Consider the following 16935-nt stretch of genomic DNA (forward strand, 5'->3'; position numbering starts at 1 on the left):
AAACCACTCAAGCCCTGTCATTGTTATTGAGTCCAAGTTCGTAATTATAGTGTCAATTACTCTAAATTTGTGTTTGCTTAATCTTTTACTTTCTATGTCCCAAGTTTTTTACAGAGCCAACCGTGTCCGGCGTGTCATTGTGTGGACAGAACAGTTCACGCCGACGTTAACATACTACTTATGTTCTCCCCTTGTAATATTCTTCAAAATCATTTTCAGTTCGAGTGACGTCCGGGAATTTCTTAGCAAATTTCACTTCTCCAACCGCACATCGCTCGCACAAAGCCTCACTGTTCCACAATGCTACGCTGCACTTTCTGAACGGGAAAGCGAGCCACGCAAGTATATGTAGCTTCCTCTTCTCGATCTGATGCTTAATAATAATAATATTTCCTTACATCAGAAGTTTCCGAAATATAAAACTGCTTAGCATACAAAAAATGCGTCTCATTTCAACTGTTGGTCATATGTTGCAGTAAGAATAATCTTTATTTCTGTACCGTAATTACTTTGATACGGTGGAGGACTTTGAGGCGCCCTTCTATCTCATCAAGACATCTTTAACAGATGTTATCTATAAAGCGGGGAACAATCAGTTGATTAACACAGCTAGTCACAGTGCTGCTTCATTAAAACCACTCAAGGGTACTTAACAACTTCCACTGATCTCCATGCAGCACTCGGCTTGACGTGATCACAGTTGTTTCGTAGCTGTCAGCCAGTGTACGGCAGAATTCTATCGCTCTTTTGACGGAAACGGAGACAACATGGAACTCCGTGGCACCAGCCTTGCGACCGTCCTACTTCTTCAGCTCCTTGCCTATGCCAAGGTAAGACCATCTCAGATAAGGAGGTTAAAGAAAAACTACGAAAACGTTTTAATACTGCAGTAGAATTTCATTTTTTTTTCAAAGTACAGCATGATGTCAATATAAGTCGTCGTCATCGTTATCTCTCCATTAGAATGTACAACAATTCGTGCTCTGCCTATATAAATCTTCCAGATGTTACTGTTTTTTTAAAGGCCTACCGATGCTTCTTCTGTCTGTTGGTTTATATGATTGTACTTGTTTGGGCATCTTTAATTATACTTTCTTTGTACAAGCATTTATTACTTCCTCCTAATCTCTGTGAGTTTGACATTGGTGCCAAATATTTATATATCTCAGTGCACGATTCGTCTCGAATCTGATACCTTAATGCAACTTCTCTGACTCTCCTCAGAATTTTCATGTTTGAAATTTGAATTCATCTTGTGTCTTGTCCCATTAATAACCAATGTTCACTACCGTACTGCAGAATTTTAACGTTTATCCAGCCTTCTTTGTTTTTCTAATATTCTTTTTATTGTTCAGTGAATGTACTGATATTCGGTAAATATATCTTGTTCTCCTCCAGGTATTAACAGCTGGATGACTTTCTACAGGCTGATTAAAAAAGTACGCATTATTGCATGATAAAAATTCCTTATTAATAGACAGCGCTCATTGAATATCGTCTATTTCGGTTTGATAATGGCACTGGGCAATGGCCGAAATTTTGAAGATAGGCCTGTTGTCATGTTTCAAAATGCTTCAAATGGCTCTAAGCACTACGGGACTTAACATCTGAGGTCATCAGTCCCCTAGACTTAGAACTACTTAAACCTAACTATCCTAAGGACATCACACACATCCATGCCCGAGACAGGATTCGAACCTGCGACCGTAGCAGCAGCGCGGTTCCGGACTGAAGCGCCTAGAACCACTCGGTTACAGCGGCCGGCGTGTCATATTTCAGAAAGTCCTTTCCAGGCAGTAGTATTTACTCCTAATGTTCTACATTTACATCTGCATCTTCATGACTATTCTGCAGCTCGCACCTGAATACCTGGTAAAGGGTTCTTCGTAAGACCGTCAGAATATTTCTCTACCGTTCCACTCAGATTTCCCTAATTTTATTACGATGATCGGTGCTCCCTATGTAGAATGGCAGCAATAAACTATTTTCACATTCAGAGGAGAAAGTTGGTGACTGAAATTTCGTGAAATGATCTTCCTGCAACAAAAAACGCCTTCGTTTTAATAACTGCCATTGCAATTTATTTTACAGCGTCTCCCCTGTTTGGCGATAATACAAAACGAGCTGCATTTCTTTGATCTTTCTCGATGTCTCTCGTCAAACCTATCCGACAAGGTCCCATACACTACAACAGTACTCTACCAGAGATCGAAGAAGCGTAGAGTAGGCTTGTTACATCTTCTACAGCGTTTTTCCAATAAAACGTATTCTTTTGTTTGCCTTACTCACAACACTATCTATGTAATCGTTCCGGCTTACGTTGTTCGTAATTGTGATTCCTAGGTATTTAGTCGGATTGACAGCCTTAAATTTGTGTGAGTTATCGTGTAACGGAAATATACCTGTCTAAGTCAACCTGCAATTGATTTTCATCTTCTGATGACTTAACTAGACCGTAAATGAGAAGGATTTTCTCCAAGCAATTTAAGCGGACAGCTCAGATTATCTCCTAAATCGTTTATGTAAATTGTCCTTTTTTTGTCTGTCTTTCTTCGTCTTGTCAAGAAACAGTCAACTGCGTTATGAAACTTCCTGGCAGATTAAAACTGTGTGCCGGACCGAGACTCGAACTCGGACCTTTGGCTTTTGCGGGCAAGTGCTCTACCAACTTTTTTTTGCGCAATAATCTTTATTGAACAAACTAACAGTACACATGTATATATACACAATGCAACAGTTCTTCAAGGTACCATTTCAATATATACAAATGATTGTTAGTTAAACAAAAATATTAGAATAACATTAAATACAACAAAAATATAACATATTCCGTCTTCCTCCTGTTTTTTTTTCCGATGCATGAGAACGTGGATAAGGGTGTTGCATCCTGTGACGGGTAGGCATGGCACACCTCAACTTTGAGGGGGGTCAAGGAAGACGCTGCGGAGATAACCGGCAAAAGTTTGTCGGTAAGATGGTGCTATGGGGACCACTCTGAAAGAGGTATTCTAAAGCCTGTCCTCGAAACCAGATTAGTGTATGGTGCTTAGCAAGAGGGTAGTGAAATGTCTGGGGCAACAACAAGAAATCTGGGGTTACCGTCGTTGGCGGGCCACGGAAGTAAAAGCCCACGATTCGTTGGATGGCCGGCCGGGGTGGCCGAGCGGTTCTAGGCTCTACAGTCTGGAACCGCGCAACCGCTACGGTTGCAGGTTCGAATCCTGCCTCGGGCATGGATGTGTGTGATGTCCTTAGGTTAGTTAGGTTTAAGTAGTTCTAAGTTCTAGGGGACTGATGACCTCAGAAGTTGAGTCCCATAGTGCTCAGAGCCATTAGAACCATTTTTTCGTTGGATGAGTAGCCATACGTTTCGTCTGAGGTGGCAAGTAAGACGGTGCTCGTCGGTGTCTTCGAGCTGAGGCAGAGTGGGGAGGTGGCCAGTCCTATGCGATAAAGTCGACTATTAGTAGGGAATTTGCCATAGGCCAAAATATACCAGAGTGCAGACACAGACGACGGTAAAAAGGGTGCATGTACACACCCCCAAACCGTTCGCCAGTTAATGTCAGGATGCTGTAGCACCATGGGGTCGCAAGGGTTGAACAGCATAAACAAACGACAATAATATTTTGTACGGGGAGGACGGGTGACAGGAAGATCAGCCCGAACGTAGCTGAGTTCTATGAAACAATTGGTGACGTGGTACAATAATGGAGAAATAGGTGCCACATTGATCGGTGGATCGAGAGAAGCTGGTCCGAGGATATCTAAGAGACTGCGTGTTAAGGACGGGACCGGCTCTCGCCAGTGCCGCAACATAGTATGGACAAAGAGTGCAGAAGATCGTGCCCGCACTTTGACGAGTCCGAGGCCATCTTTTGCAGGAGGCAGTGTTAGAGTGTTGTAGCGGACTTTGAAAAGTGCCCCTGTTGACACGAAATATCCAAAGGCTGATTGGATGCGGCGGCCAAGGAGTAACGGCATTGGGAGGATCTGGGCGGCGTGTACCAGTTTAGGGGCAACATACATGTTGACATAGGAAACACGTTGGAGTTTGTTTAAGTTACGGTGCACTTGACCGCGGACATGGTGCCAAATCGACTGCAAAAGCCTCCGGTAAGCGAGGGCCACTGTGCGGTGTGTGGAGCTCGTAAATTCGATACCCAAGTAACGAAGGGGGGTACTGACTGGGAGTGGGGTCGGCACCATAGCCGGGAGGCGGTGCCCAGTGTGCGTCATAGTCGATTTACGGACATTAAGAATGCTACCAGGAAGACGTCCATACTGGGGGATCCATTGGATGGCGTCATTGAGTTGCGTGGAGGAGCAGGTGAGAAAGAGGAGGTCGTCCGCATAAACCCTGCAGTGAAAGGTGCAATCACGTAATGTGAGACCCTGCAGTCTAGAGGTAAGACCAGTGATAAGGGGCTCAAGTGCAATGGCATATAGTAAAGTAGACATAGGGAGTCCTTGGCGCACTGAGCGGTGTATAGGAATCGGTCCTACAAGCCACCCATTGACTTGTACCATCGAGACTGCCGGAAGCAGTAACCGGTGAATAGCATCGACAAAGAGTAATGGGAACCCCATACGTGTCGCCACCATGAGGAGGAATGGGTGTCGAACGCGATCAAAGGCACTAGTGAAATCGATGGATACCAGTGCTGCACGAAGGCGACAAACTGCCGCCAGCGCGATTTCACTGCATTCTCCTAGGGCCCCACAACCATGTGCAGTCCACTCCGGTGAAAGGACCGTAGGTAAGCCGGTGCGTATGCGCGCTGCTAAGAGGCGTGAATAGATTTTATAGTCTGCATTCATTAATGTAAGGGGGCGATATGCAGAGACATGAGACCCTCCCTGCGGCTTAGGCACAGGTAGAAGAATGCCAGTGACGAATTCAGGTGGAATTGGGAAGGACGGAGTAAAGAGTTCCTGAATCATTTCCTTCCAGCGAGGAAGCATTAACGTGGTGAACGCCCGGTAAAACTCCACGGGGGACCATCTGGTCCTGGTGATTTGTTCTTGGCCTCCTTGTTGATCGCATATACCACCTCTTCTGCAGTGACTGCAGACATCATGGACGCTGACTCCGCTACGGTGAGGGTGCGATCAGGGGAAGGACGGAGATCATCAGGAATTAGCGTTGCCATCGGTTCATCGTCGTAAAATTGGCGATGATGTTCAACGAAGGCAGACACCACTGCCGCCTGTGTTGTGTGGTGAACACCGTCGGAGGTCGTGATGCTGGGAATGAAAAGTCGACGTCGACGAAGATGGTCGAATGCGGCATGGATTGTGGATGGCGTTTCGTCGTGGAGGAGGTCCTGTCGTCGGGAACGCACCACGATGCCATATAGTCGTGCACGTTGGAGAGAGAGGAGACGAGCTTTAGTACGCCGTCGTTCCCTGTGGGTTTCAGGTGATGGAGGGAGCGCATCGAGCTCACGGAGAACGGCATAGTAAAAATTTGTGGTGTCTCGATGCCATGCTGCTGCTTCCTTGTCACATTGCATGAAGACCTTTCTTATCGCAGGTTTGGCACATTTGAGCCACCAATGGAACGTGGATGTGTACTGCGGGAGGCATCTTTCCCAAGACGCCCATGTAGTGCCAATACATTGTCGGCAGTATGGATCATTAAGGAGGGAGGTATTAAGCTTCCAGTAACCTCTGCTGCGCCTTACTGACTGAGGTGGCAATTCCAGGGAGCAAATGACGGCGCAATGGTCGGAAAATGCAAGGGGCCATCGTTCAGCTTGGGCGACTTCGTTGCCAAGGTGGGCAGAGACATAAAACCGGTCCAGTCTGCTAGCAGAATGTACTGTATAATGGGTAAAAGCTGGGGTATTGTCATGAATTTTCTCCCAAACGTCCACTAGATGAAAATCTTCGATTAAGGTGAGCAGCTCCGGGCATGGCAAATAACCAGGCATTTGGTCCTGTGGATGGAGAACGCAGTTGAAATCGCCTCCCATGATAAGGCGATCATAGCGCCCAGCAAACAGGGGCGCCACGTCATGTCCGAAGAAAGTGGACCGCTGCCGACGGTTCGTGGAGCCAGACGGAGCGTAGATATTGATGACGCGCGTGTCGAAGATGGTAACGGCCATGCCCCTTCCGGAGGGAAGGATTGTCGTGTCCTTGAGTGGGATTCCTTCGCGTATGTAGAAAGCCACTCCACGCCCGGATTGATCACATGTCGACGTATATGAGTCGTAGCCGTAGACCGGTGGTAGTGTGGCAACGCGTACTGCCTGAAAAAGGGCGACGTCGACGTCAGAGCCCGAAGCATGTCACATAGGAGCTGCAGCTTGGGTGACGTCCAGTGTGGCGAACCGGTACGTTTGTTTCAGTGGTGGTAAACGCGCATCTACCATCACCAAGGGAAGTATGATGAGGGCACCGACAGAAAGTCCCGTCCCATCTGCTGCAGTGTCTTGCTTTTGATGTTAATGTGTGAAATCTTACGGGACTTAGCTGCTATGGTCATCAGTCCCTAAGCTTACACACTACTTAACTTAAATTATCACATAATGTACAACGAAGGCAGACACCACTGCCGCCTGTGTTGTGTGGTGAACACCGTCGGATGTCGTGATGCTGGGAATGATAAGTCGACGTCGACGACGATGGTCGAATGCGGCATGGATTGTGGATGAAATTATCACACACACACATGTCCGAGGGTGACTCGAACCTCCGCCGGGACCAGCCGCACAGTCCACGTCTGCAGCGCCCTAGACCGCTCGGCTACTCCCGCGCGGCTTTGATGTTAACAGGCAGTCCCGTCCGGCGGAAGCATTTCATCCCGAGGAGGGGGCGTACCTTCCTCAACGTCGTCGGCCCATGCTCCTGTGCCGTGGGTCTGTCCAATGTCCATGGGAATTGCATCGCGGTGAGAGACATCTGGAGCTGTCGGCGGGGAGACAGACGTCTCAACCTGCGCACCGATCGTTTCATTGTATGTGGCGACCTCCATGATGGTCCCGTCTTGGGAAACGTCTTGTTCATCGTGAAAGCTGTCCGCCGACCTCTGCGTGGATATGTCGGCTGGTTGAGTGTCGTCTTCGCTGTCGTGGGTGGCGACACTTTGAGAGCCCGTGAGTGAAAGGCGACGGCGTTTGCGCCTACGTGGCGAGCGTTGTTTGCGCACGTGTTCCTCAGTGTCGGACGACGCCAGGAGGAGCGCCGACGTGGTTCGAAGGCGTCGGTGGGTACAATGAAATTGTCAAACAGGTGTTGTAAAGAAGTACTGTTTTCCTCAGCGTCCGGTGCGGGAGCCTGTTCGGCGGCAAGATTGTCAGATGGGACGTCCGCATCGTCCATAGGTGACTGGGTCGGTGGGACGTGCCGATCGGAAGGACCGGGCGACGGACTGGACGAAACTGTAGACGTGGCAAGAGCCGCTGCGTAAGTGACCGGTAGGGCGGTCATCGTGGGTATGACGGACGCTTGCGACAACGGGAGCTGCGCGAAACGTCGTTGAATGCATTCAGACCGTAGGTGACCTTCTTTCCCGCGACCGGAACAGGTCCGAGGTTGGCCGTCGTACATTATAATGGCACGGCAGCCTCCGATACGTAGATAGGAAGGCACGTGTTTCTGCAACTCGATGCGGACCTGTCTAACACCGTTTAAAACGGGATGGGTTTTGAAATTGTACCCATCGTTCGACAACATGTTCCAGAACGTTGCCATAGGGACGGAACGCCTCGATGACGTCGTCTGCAGGTAGTTCGAACGGTAGGTCGAAGATCATTATCGTTCGTGTGCCGAGACCTGCGTGATCGACGGTAACGGAATCCGACGTTGCCGTCGGAATGACAGAAGTGCAGTCCACGTTTTGCCTCTTGAAGCACCTTGTCGCACACCGCATCGTTGATCATTTTGACGTAGACGGTGCTGGTAACTATGGACAAGTGGATACCAATTAGATCCGTTGGTGGTATTTTCATCGCGAATAAATCGTTCTACCTCCAGGGCCTTGGGTAGGGCGAAATCGTAACATAATCTGAAACGTAATGTCTTCTTCCGATAGTTGTGCGCCATGGTGGTCTAGAAGGAAAACGGCACTTACAGCGGCCGAAGTAAACACAAACACACGGTGCGCGCCTCGCCCGCAGCGCTCTGGCGCGTGACCGCCTCGCAGCACTGCCGGCGCCAGACTGCCAACTGAGCTACCCAAGCACGACTCACGCACCGTCCTCACAGCTTTACTTCGCCAGTACCTCGTCTCCTACCTTCCAAACTTTACAGAAGCTCTCCTGAGAACCTGGAACCTGGTAACTTTGCCTATAGTTTTCCCACAGGCCTCTTTCATCTGTGTACTTAATCTGTAATGCAGGATTAGTACCGCGTGTTGTTTGATGTTCTTTGCATTTGATTTAATCTTCTGCGCTTTGTTTCCTACTAGCACCGTTATAGGTCGTTGCTAAAGACGTATTAGTATTTTATTACTGTTGTTTGCATTTGTTTCTTCTCTTTCTTCCTTCGAGCGTAGCATTGTGATGCGTTCACAACTAATATAAAGTGCTCAAATGACTCTGTAAAAATACCGTCTACTCCACAATCATTCGAGATGCTATGTCAATAGCGGCACTGAGAACCCGCTGCTAACCTGTATTACGCTAATGTGATGTTCGTTGTGGAGCGCTTCACTCGTGACATCTTTCCGCAGGCGCAGGACGTGCAGGTCACCGTGCAGCAGGGTACGCTGCTGGGCACCGTCGTCCAGAGCGTCTACAACACGACCTACACCGCCTTCCGTGGGATACCGTACGCCGAGCCGCCAGTCGGGGAGCTGCGCTTCGCGGTGAGTATGGTGTCATTGCCCACTTCTCAGCTGAAGCTGTTCCGTAGCTACAGCATACTTTTAATTGCTACACCATAGTCTGCCAAAGCGTTAAATGGCACAGGGTACTAGCATGTATATCTACCTCTAAGTGATACCTATTTGTGAGACCTTATACGACACTGCTTAAGTTTCTCCTGTCAGTTAACAGTCCTAACAGCCGTTCTGTTAGATATAAGGGGGTGTTCTTAAATTAGTTATGCAAGAGTAGCATTTAATTATGGAAAAATTATATAACTTACAAAAATGTTTCATAACGTACTGACTGCAGTATATCTTCAAGGTTTATTTACAAATGTTCCGTGGGCTATCTTTTTGTGACGCGATAAATGTCCCATCTGTAATCACTTTCCTGTCAAATCCTAAGAAGCGAGTCTTGATGTACACTCCTGGAAATGGAAAAAAGAACACATTGACACCGGTGTGTCAGACCCACCATACTTGCTCCGGACACTGCGAGAGGGCTGTACAAGCAATGATCACACGCACGGCACAGCGGACACCCCAGGAACCGCGGTGTTGGCCGTCGAATGGCGCTAGCTGCGCAGCATTTGTGCACCGCCGCCGTCAGTGTCAGCCAGTTTGCCGTGGCATACGGTGCTCCATCGCAGTCTTTAACACTGGTAGCATGCCGCGACAGCGTGGACGTGAACCGTATGTGCAGTTGACGGACTTTGAGCGAGGGCGTATAGTGGGCATGCGGGAGGCCGGGTGGACGTACCGCCGAATTGCTCAACACGTGGGGCGTGAGGTCTCCACAGTACATCGATGTTGTCGCCAGTGGTCGGCGGAAGGTGCACGTGCCCGTCGACCTGGGACCGGATCGCAGCGACGCACGGATGCACGCCAAGACCGTAGGATCCTACGCAGTGCCGTAGGGGACCGCACCGCCACTTCCCAGCAAATTAGGGACACTGTTACTCCTCGGGTATCGGCGAGGACCATTCGCAACCGTCTCCATGAAGCTGGGCTACGGTCCCGCACACCGTTAGGCCGTCTTCCGCTCACGCCCCAACATCGTGCAGCCCGCCTCCAGTGGTGTCGCGACAGGCGTGAATGGAGGGACGAATGGAGACGTGTCGTCTTCAGCGATGAGAGTCGCTTCTGCCTTGGTGCCAATGATGGTCGTATGCGTGTTTGGCGCCGTGCAGGTGAGCGCCACAATCAGGACTGCATACGACCGAGGCACACAGGGCCAACACCCGGCATCATGGTGTGGGGAGCGATCTCCTACACTGGCCGTACACCACTGGTGATCGTCGAGGGGACACTGAATAGTGCACGGTACATCCAAACCGTCATCGAACCCATCGTTCTACCATTCCTAGACCGGCAAGGGAACTTGCTGTTCCAACAGGACAATGCACGTCCGCATGTATCACGTGCCACCCAACGTGCTCTAGAAGGTGTAAGTCAGCTACCCTGGCCAGCAAGATCTCCGGATCTGTCCCCATTGAGCATGTTTGGGACTGGATGAAGCGTCGTCTCACGCGGTCTGCACGTCCAGCACGAACGCTGGTCCAACTGAGGCGCCAGGTGGAAATGGCATGGCAAGCCGTTCCACAGGACTACATCCAGCATCTCTACGATCGTCTCCATGGGAGAATAGCAGCCTGCATTGCTGCGAAAGGTGGATATACACTGTACTAGTGCCGACATTGTGCATGCTCTGTTGCCTGTGTCTATGTGCCTGTGGTTCTGTCAGTGTGATCATGTGATGTATCTGACCCCAGGAATGTGTCAATAAAGTTTCCCCTTCCTGGGACAATGAATTCACGGTGTTCTTATTTCAATTTCCAGGAGTGTATAATGACACTGCTTGTGTTATCCGTTGTCGCAAAACGTTTCTGTTTCCCGCAAGCGGAGGAACAAACACTCTGTCTTCAATGTAACCCATGCACAGAAGTCCATTGGATTTAAATCAGGCGACTGTGGTGCCTGGGATATTGCTGCACCAAGTCCATTTCAAGGCGGCACATTCCTACGGACATACATGACAACTTCACGATGATAATGTGGTGGCACACCACCTGACTGGGAAATAAATTCTATGCCCATATCCTGTTGTAATTGAGGCATTACGTACTGCTCAACCATGTCCAGGTATGATACGTCAGTTACACCTGACGCGACAAAAAAGACCTGGTGTCCTACTTGATACACAGCAAGTTTCAGTGACACAGTTGTGCCACTTAATAATAGTTTGTCACTGAGGAGGTGCCTTACGATATTTCGTCCTGAGTTGTCTCTGAAATGTAGCAGCAGATCTGGATTTATGAAACCATAAACAACATTGTTCACGCTCTGCACCATTACGCAACTCCACGATGACTGCTGGAGTAACTCATTCGTGCTTGCAACCCAGATGGCACGTCAGGAACCAATAGTATTAGGCGGGGATAAAACTTGAAGATATACTGCATTCAGTGCTGTATCACATATTTTATAAGTTATTTATCCTTTTCACAATAAAATGTTACTTTTGTAAAACTAATTTGTAAACATCCTGTATGAAGCAGCGCGTATGTATGTATGTTTCAGGTTCTCCTCCCAAACCCTGGCTCGATTTCAGCCGAATTTGGTACAGGAAAAGCAGGCCTCATGAGTTTTCAGGACTGGGAGGTTTACAACCACCTACCACCAATAGCAGGGGAGACATAAGCACAAACGTGTTTCTCCTAAGCCGCTGGTGTCTAGACTGCTCTGCATGACAGCACACTATGTAGTCAGAGTACGCGCCAGCCAAATGAACATGCTTTGCAGAACAGCCTTCATGTCAGAGGCAAGAAACAGCCCTGCCATGTAGGCTGCCCTGCATGACAGCCATATTGTGTTGAATAGTATTGTCCTCTTTTATCATTCTGCTTTACAAGGCAGCTGGTAAGTCAGGGGCAAATAAACGATTTTCAAGCCTCTGGTGTGTAGCCTGCCCTGCATACATGCATGTTGTGGGAGTAGTATTACCCTGCTTTATTGGACTGTAATGCGGGGGCTTCACATGCTGATGACCTTGGTTGCGGACATTTCGAGATGGATAGAGGAGGGGATAGGAAGAGTGAGGGGAGCAGGAAATGGAGTGAGAGAGGGGAGCAGGAAGAGGAGATGCATCAGGCAGGTGGAGTTTGTAGAGCGGTAATGGGCAGGTCGAAAAGGAAGTGGAGGATGCACAGATGGTACAGGCTTTTTCAGCAAGATAATGCACCATGTCACAAGACCAAGAGTGTCGTGGAGTGTTTCGAGAAACACAGTGGCGAATTCCATTTGATGTGGTGATTCCTTAACTTCCTACACCTAAGCCCGATCGAATATAAATGGGATGTGACTAATGTGGTGTCAGATCTCATCGCCCCCTCTCTGGAATTAGGTAACTTGTGAGTCCAGATGTGATGCCAACTCCTCCAGCAACCTACAAAGATCTCATTGCTTCCAAACCTCGACTCGTCGCCGCTGTTATTCGTGCCAGTACGGCTATTAGGTATCTGGTCATAACGTTCTAGCTGATCAGTGTATGTACCTTACATGTTCAGGAATCTTCGTGTAAGAAGGTAACATTCTGGCATAGGTCGGCCCCACTGCACTTCTTAAGAAAGACTCCTGACGCATTCGCAGGATCCCCAGCCAGCCGGTGGCTGGGAAGGGGTACGCGACGCCACGGAGTACGGCAGCGACTGCATACAGCCCGACGGCAGCGGCTCCGAGGACTGCCTCTACCTGAACGTGTACGTGCCGGGCGTCCCAGAGCAGGGCGCCAACCTGCCCGTGCTCTTCTGGGTGCACGGCGGGGGCTTCTACTACAACAGCGGCTCCGACGCGGAACACGGGCCCGACTTCCTCATCTCCTACGGCGTCATCCTCGTCACTATCAACTACCGGTTGGCTCAGCTTGGTATGTACACGTACCCCATTACGTATTCATCTAATACATGCGTTTATGTTTAAGGGTGTATAGATTGTGGAGAATTGTCACAGCGAAGTACGGCAGGGACACTGACGTGATGTTAATCAGTGAAACACAGATTCCTATTTACATATAGTTAAACATTCAAAAGATAGGCAGTTTAGGATGCAAAATAAGTATTCGTTTGCAATACTGAAAATGACACTCTAAACATAGAATGTTATGGCTAGTTCTTAGTGCACGCTCCTCTCTATAGTCTTGCATCCTCATTGGCATGGATTTCGCCAGAGGCTGCTTTCATTGAAATTTTACGCCATTCCTCTAGCAGAGCGGAGTGTTCTTTAGATCATACCTAATCATGTTTTTGTCGAGTGCATGCCACAATCCATCTACTGAATTAATGCCTGGGGTCTGTTGTCGTGTCGGCATCCAGCCGGGAGTGCTATACAACACCCACAGCTTTGAATCTAGAGCCGTATGTTTTGAACCATTATCTTGTGTGAAAATACAAACTTCAGAAAGAACGATACTATTCACACTTCGGGATATATGTGATTTTTTAGGATGTTTGTTAGTCTTGAGTGCTATAATTCCATCAATAAAAACAAAAATCCCCCAAACATTATGCACTCATGCAGACAAGTACTGAATCTCCTCCGTGTTCAAGTTCACAATTCTCCATATTGTTCCTTGCTCATTTGGATTAAACAACTCAAATCGTCTCTCGTCAGTAAATACAACCTTTTTACAAAAAGCAAACTCATCGGATTTATGTTCTCTCGCAAATGGAACCCGCTTGCTTCTGTTGAGTTTACCGATGTATGGTTTTGAACAGGCTGTTTGGCCTCCATATACAGCTTAATAAAGCACATTTCTTCTGGCCTGTGCTGAAGCAGACTTTCCTGTACGCATTTGAATTGCAATCCCAAGTTTTTCAGCTCTTACTTTCTGATTTTTCTTGACTTCTCTAAGCAGCTGTCTTTTTCCATCATCTTGGCCAGAAATGCAGGAGTACCGCTTCGCGATTGGCTTTCGTATGTTACGCTCTGACTAAGTCTGAATATAACAGTCTTCACTGTACTGGTAGGTCTGTCAGTGGTCTCTAAAATTTACTGAAGTTATATTCCTTTTCGAAACAAGCCGATGCACGTATCTCTCTCTTCTTTTGTAGTTTCACGACGTTTTCGACCATCTTCGTTTTTCATATCGTGCAACGCTTTTAAAACGGAGAGGGGACTGTACACTACAGTGGATCACTCGGAACTGCATAAGGAAAGACAGAGGGGTGTGTGCCAGTGCAGAATCATACCTGGGATCTTGTTTACTAGACGAATACTAATTTGGCATCAACTGGCACATGGTTATAAACAGCGTGTATTTGTTCGAAAATTAAGCAATATATGAACCCAAGTATCGTTTCATTTTTAAATGTACACTGACAGGAAAAAATCGCAAAACCAAGGAGGAGTTTTGAGACATAAAAGAAAGTTGGTAGCTTTGCTTCTGCAACTGAAACTCCATGACAGTGAAGATTAGTTTGAATTCCTGAGAAATATAGGAATACACGAGACAACTCTGACTCTACAATTTGTCTTAGAAGGTAAACCGAAGAAGAGCAAACTTACATTTACGGCATTTGTAATTTAGAATGATACTTTGATATTGTTGACTGGAGGACTGGAGTTCAGTGTTTAAAGTTCTCAGGTTGTCAGGAATGTAATAAAAGTCGCAGCATATAAAAGAGAGGCAAGTAGCTGCAAAAGGCGTGAGACAGGGTTCTGGTCAATCCCCTATGGTATTGAATTTATACACACAGCAGGTAGTAAAGGAAATCAAGTAAATATTGGGAAGTGAATCGATACTCCAAAAATTAAGAACAAATACTTTAATATCTTCGGAAGACTTACTAATTCGGCATGAGACAGAAAATTATTTGTAAGATAAGTTCAACAAAATGGATTGAGATCAGCATCAGTAAACGTAAAATAAAAGTAGTGGAGTGTAGTCCAGTTAAGTCAGCTGTTTCTGGCGTAATTAGATTAAGAAGAAAGAGCTGATAAAATTAGTATACCAGTTCTGCAGTTGGGTAACAAAATAATTGGCGGTGGAAGTAGAGAGATATAAAAGAGAACCTTGCAGTAACGAGAAAAGATTTTCTAACAGAAAGAAGTATGTTAACATAAAATATAAATGTTTTGCTGAAAGCAACGGATGCGAAATGTGGATGACAAACAGAAGAAACAAGGCATAGAATCTTTTAAAATGTGGGTTGAAGGAGAATGCTGAAGATTGCTTCAAGGCCTGTGGGTGACTTTACGTGTGATGTTGTTAGTTAATCAACCTATGAGGTTATAATACTATAATATCGTAAGTTAGTGAAAGGTAGGATTTTCATGCATAAGTGAGAAATAATAAGAGTGTAATTATGTTTTGATTCAAAAGTGTGTTTATGTTAGCAAGGTTCTACATTAATTTCCCGCGATCGCGGTCATCAGTTTTAGTAACAGGTGAGAGATCGTAAAACTGGCTACGTGCCATCATGTGAGAGCTCCCTGGGTTCGTTAAGCCGCTGCATGATTGAGGTGGAACATCGAGAGGTCGTCCTGTCCACCATATCTGCGACTTCCTGGGGACACTCAAGACAGAGGCAACCTGCAGAAAATACGAGTACCCACACCACTTCGTTTTTCCACATACCGTTGATTGTTTCCTTCCAAATTCCCGAGGTGTCAGTTTCTTTTAACCTATATCAAAAACAGGTTCATTTTTCAAATTGTTTTTTGGGACGATCTGTTTCACCCATCTCACATCCTAACTTGCGGTTGTCATATGCGCTCGCGACAAGTTCCGATATTTTTCATTGTAGACATCATGCTACAACCAACACACATCTGTCCTATCACGAACGTGCTGTAATTGAATGATATCGTTCAGTCTCTCGCAATAACAAGTAGTAACAAGAATGGAGAGTTAGGAAGTAGCGCAGTAGAAGCAACTGGAATTTTGTTGCTTATTACAGAAAATAAATAGCGAAATTTTACCAGTGCCTGTGAAATGTTTTCAATGTGAGACGTGTTGTTTGTTGCAGGCTTTCTCACTACTGGCGACGCCGTCGTCCCTGGAAACGCGGGTCTGAAAGATCAGCACCTGGCGCTCACCTGGGCAAAGCAGAACATCGCCAGCTTCGGTGGCGACCCTGACCTCATCACTCTGTGGGGCCAGAGCGCTGGCGGCATGTCTGTGTCTTTCCACCTCGTCTCCCCATTGTCCACAGGTTGGTGCACACCGGCTTTTGCCCTTTCCGTCTACAAATTCTGGTAAAATTTTCTTTTAGCAGTTTCATCACCGAGTGCGGACACAATCAAGCTGAAAATCAATCTGCCTATATAAGCTGGCCGTTACCCCTTCGAACACTCTCTCCCTGTGCAGCCGCCGCGATGGGTGGTGCCGGAGGTGGGGGTTGTGGCACCCGACTGCGAACTGCTGTCTCCAGTGTTCGTTTGCTTTTTCTCGCCTCAGCACACGTTTCACGCCAGATTCAGTTGTAGGCCGTTATCTTTGTTAATTAGATGGTCCTGGACCCTAATTTTAATGGCCTGTTTGATCAAGCAGGAGGCAGGGTGGAAACAAGGTGCCATGAACATAGACGCTACAGCGAATTACCACGGAGTCACTCGTGGCCGTGCTATAAACTACAACAAAACCAAGGAAATATTCCTCCTCCTGGGATTGCATGATCAAAGACGCCGTTGAAATTAGTGGCCAAGACAGTCTAAATAAAAAGACAGGGGCCTACATATCATCATCATCATCATCATCATCATTTAAGACTGATTATGCCTTGCAGCGTTCAGTCTGGAGCATAGTCCCCCTTACAAAATTCCTCCGTGATCCCCTATTCACTGCTAACATTGGTGCCTCTTCTGATGTTAAGCCTATTACTTCAAAATCATTCTTAACCGAATCCATGTACCTTCTCCTTGGTCTGCCCCGACTCTTCCTACCCTCTACTGCTGAACCCATGAGTCTCTTGGGTAACTTTGCTTCTCCCATGCGTGTAACATGACCCCACCATCTAAGCCTGTTCGCCCTGACTGCTACATCTATAGAGTTCATTCCCAGTTTTTCTTTGATTTCCTCATTGTGGATACCCTCCTGCCATTGTTCCCATCTACTAGTACCT

At 47.3% G+C, this 16935-nt stretch overlaps 1 protein-coding gene across 1 annotated transcript in view; it reads left to right on the plus strand.

Annotated features, from left to right (window-relative positions):
- Positions 1–630: 630 nt before the first annotated feature.
- LOC126175252 (acylcarnitine hydrolase-like) overlaps positions 631–16935 on the plus strand; it is a 67499-nt gene continuing 51194 nt past the window's right edge. The window contains exons 1-4 of the mRNA XM_049921893.1: positions 631–830; positions 8681–8815; positions 12464–12740; positions 15841–16026. Of these exons, the coding sequence (XP_049777850.1) occupies positions 768–830; positions 8681–8815; positions 12464–12740; positions 15841–16026 (661 nt within the window). The 5' untranslated portion in view covers positions 631–767. The remainder of the gene's footprint in view (positions 831–8680; positions 8816–12463; positions 12741–15840; positions 16027–16935) is intronic.

Source organism: Schistocerca cancellata, chromosome 3 (genome assembly GCF_023864275.1).
Source record: "Schistocerca cancellata isolate TAMUIC-IGC-003103 chromosome 3, iqSchCanc2.1, whole genome shotgun sequence".
In the NCBI taxonomy this organism is placed as follows: domain Eukaryota; kingdom Metazoa; phylum Arthropoda; class Insecta; order Orthoptera; family Acrididae; genus Schistocerca; species Schistocerca cancellata.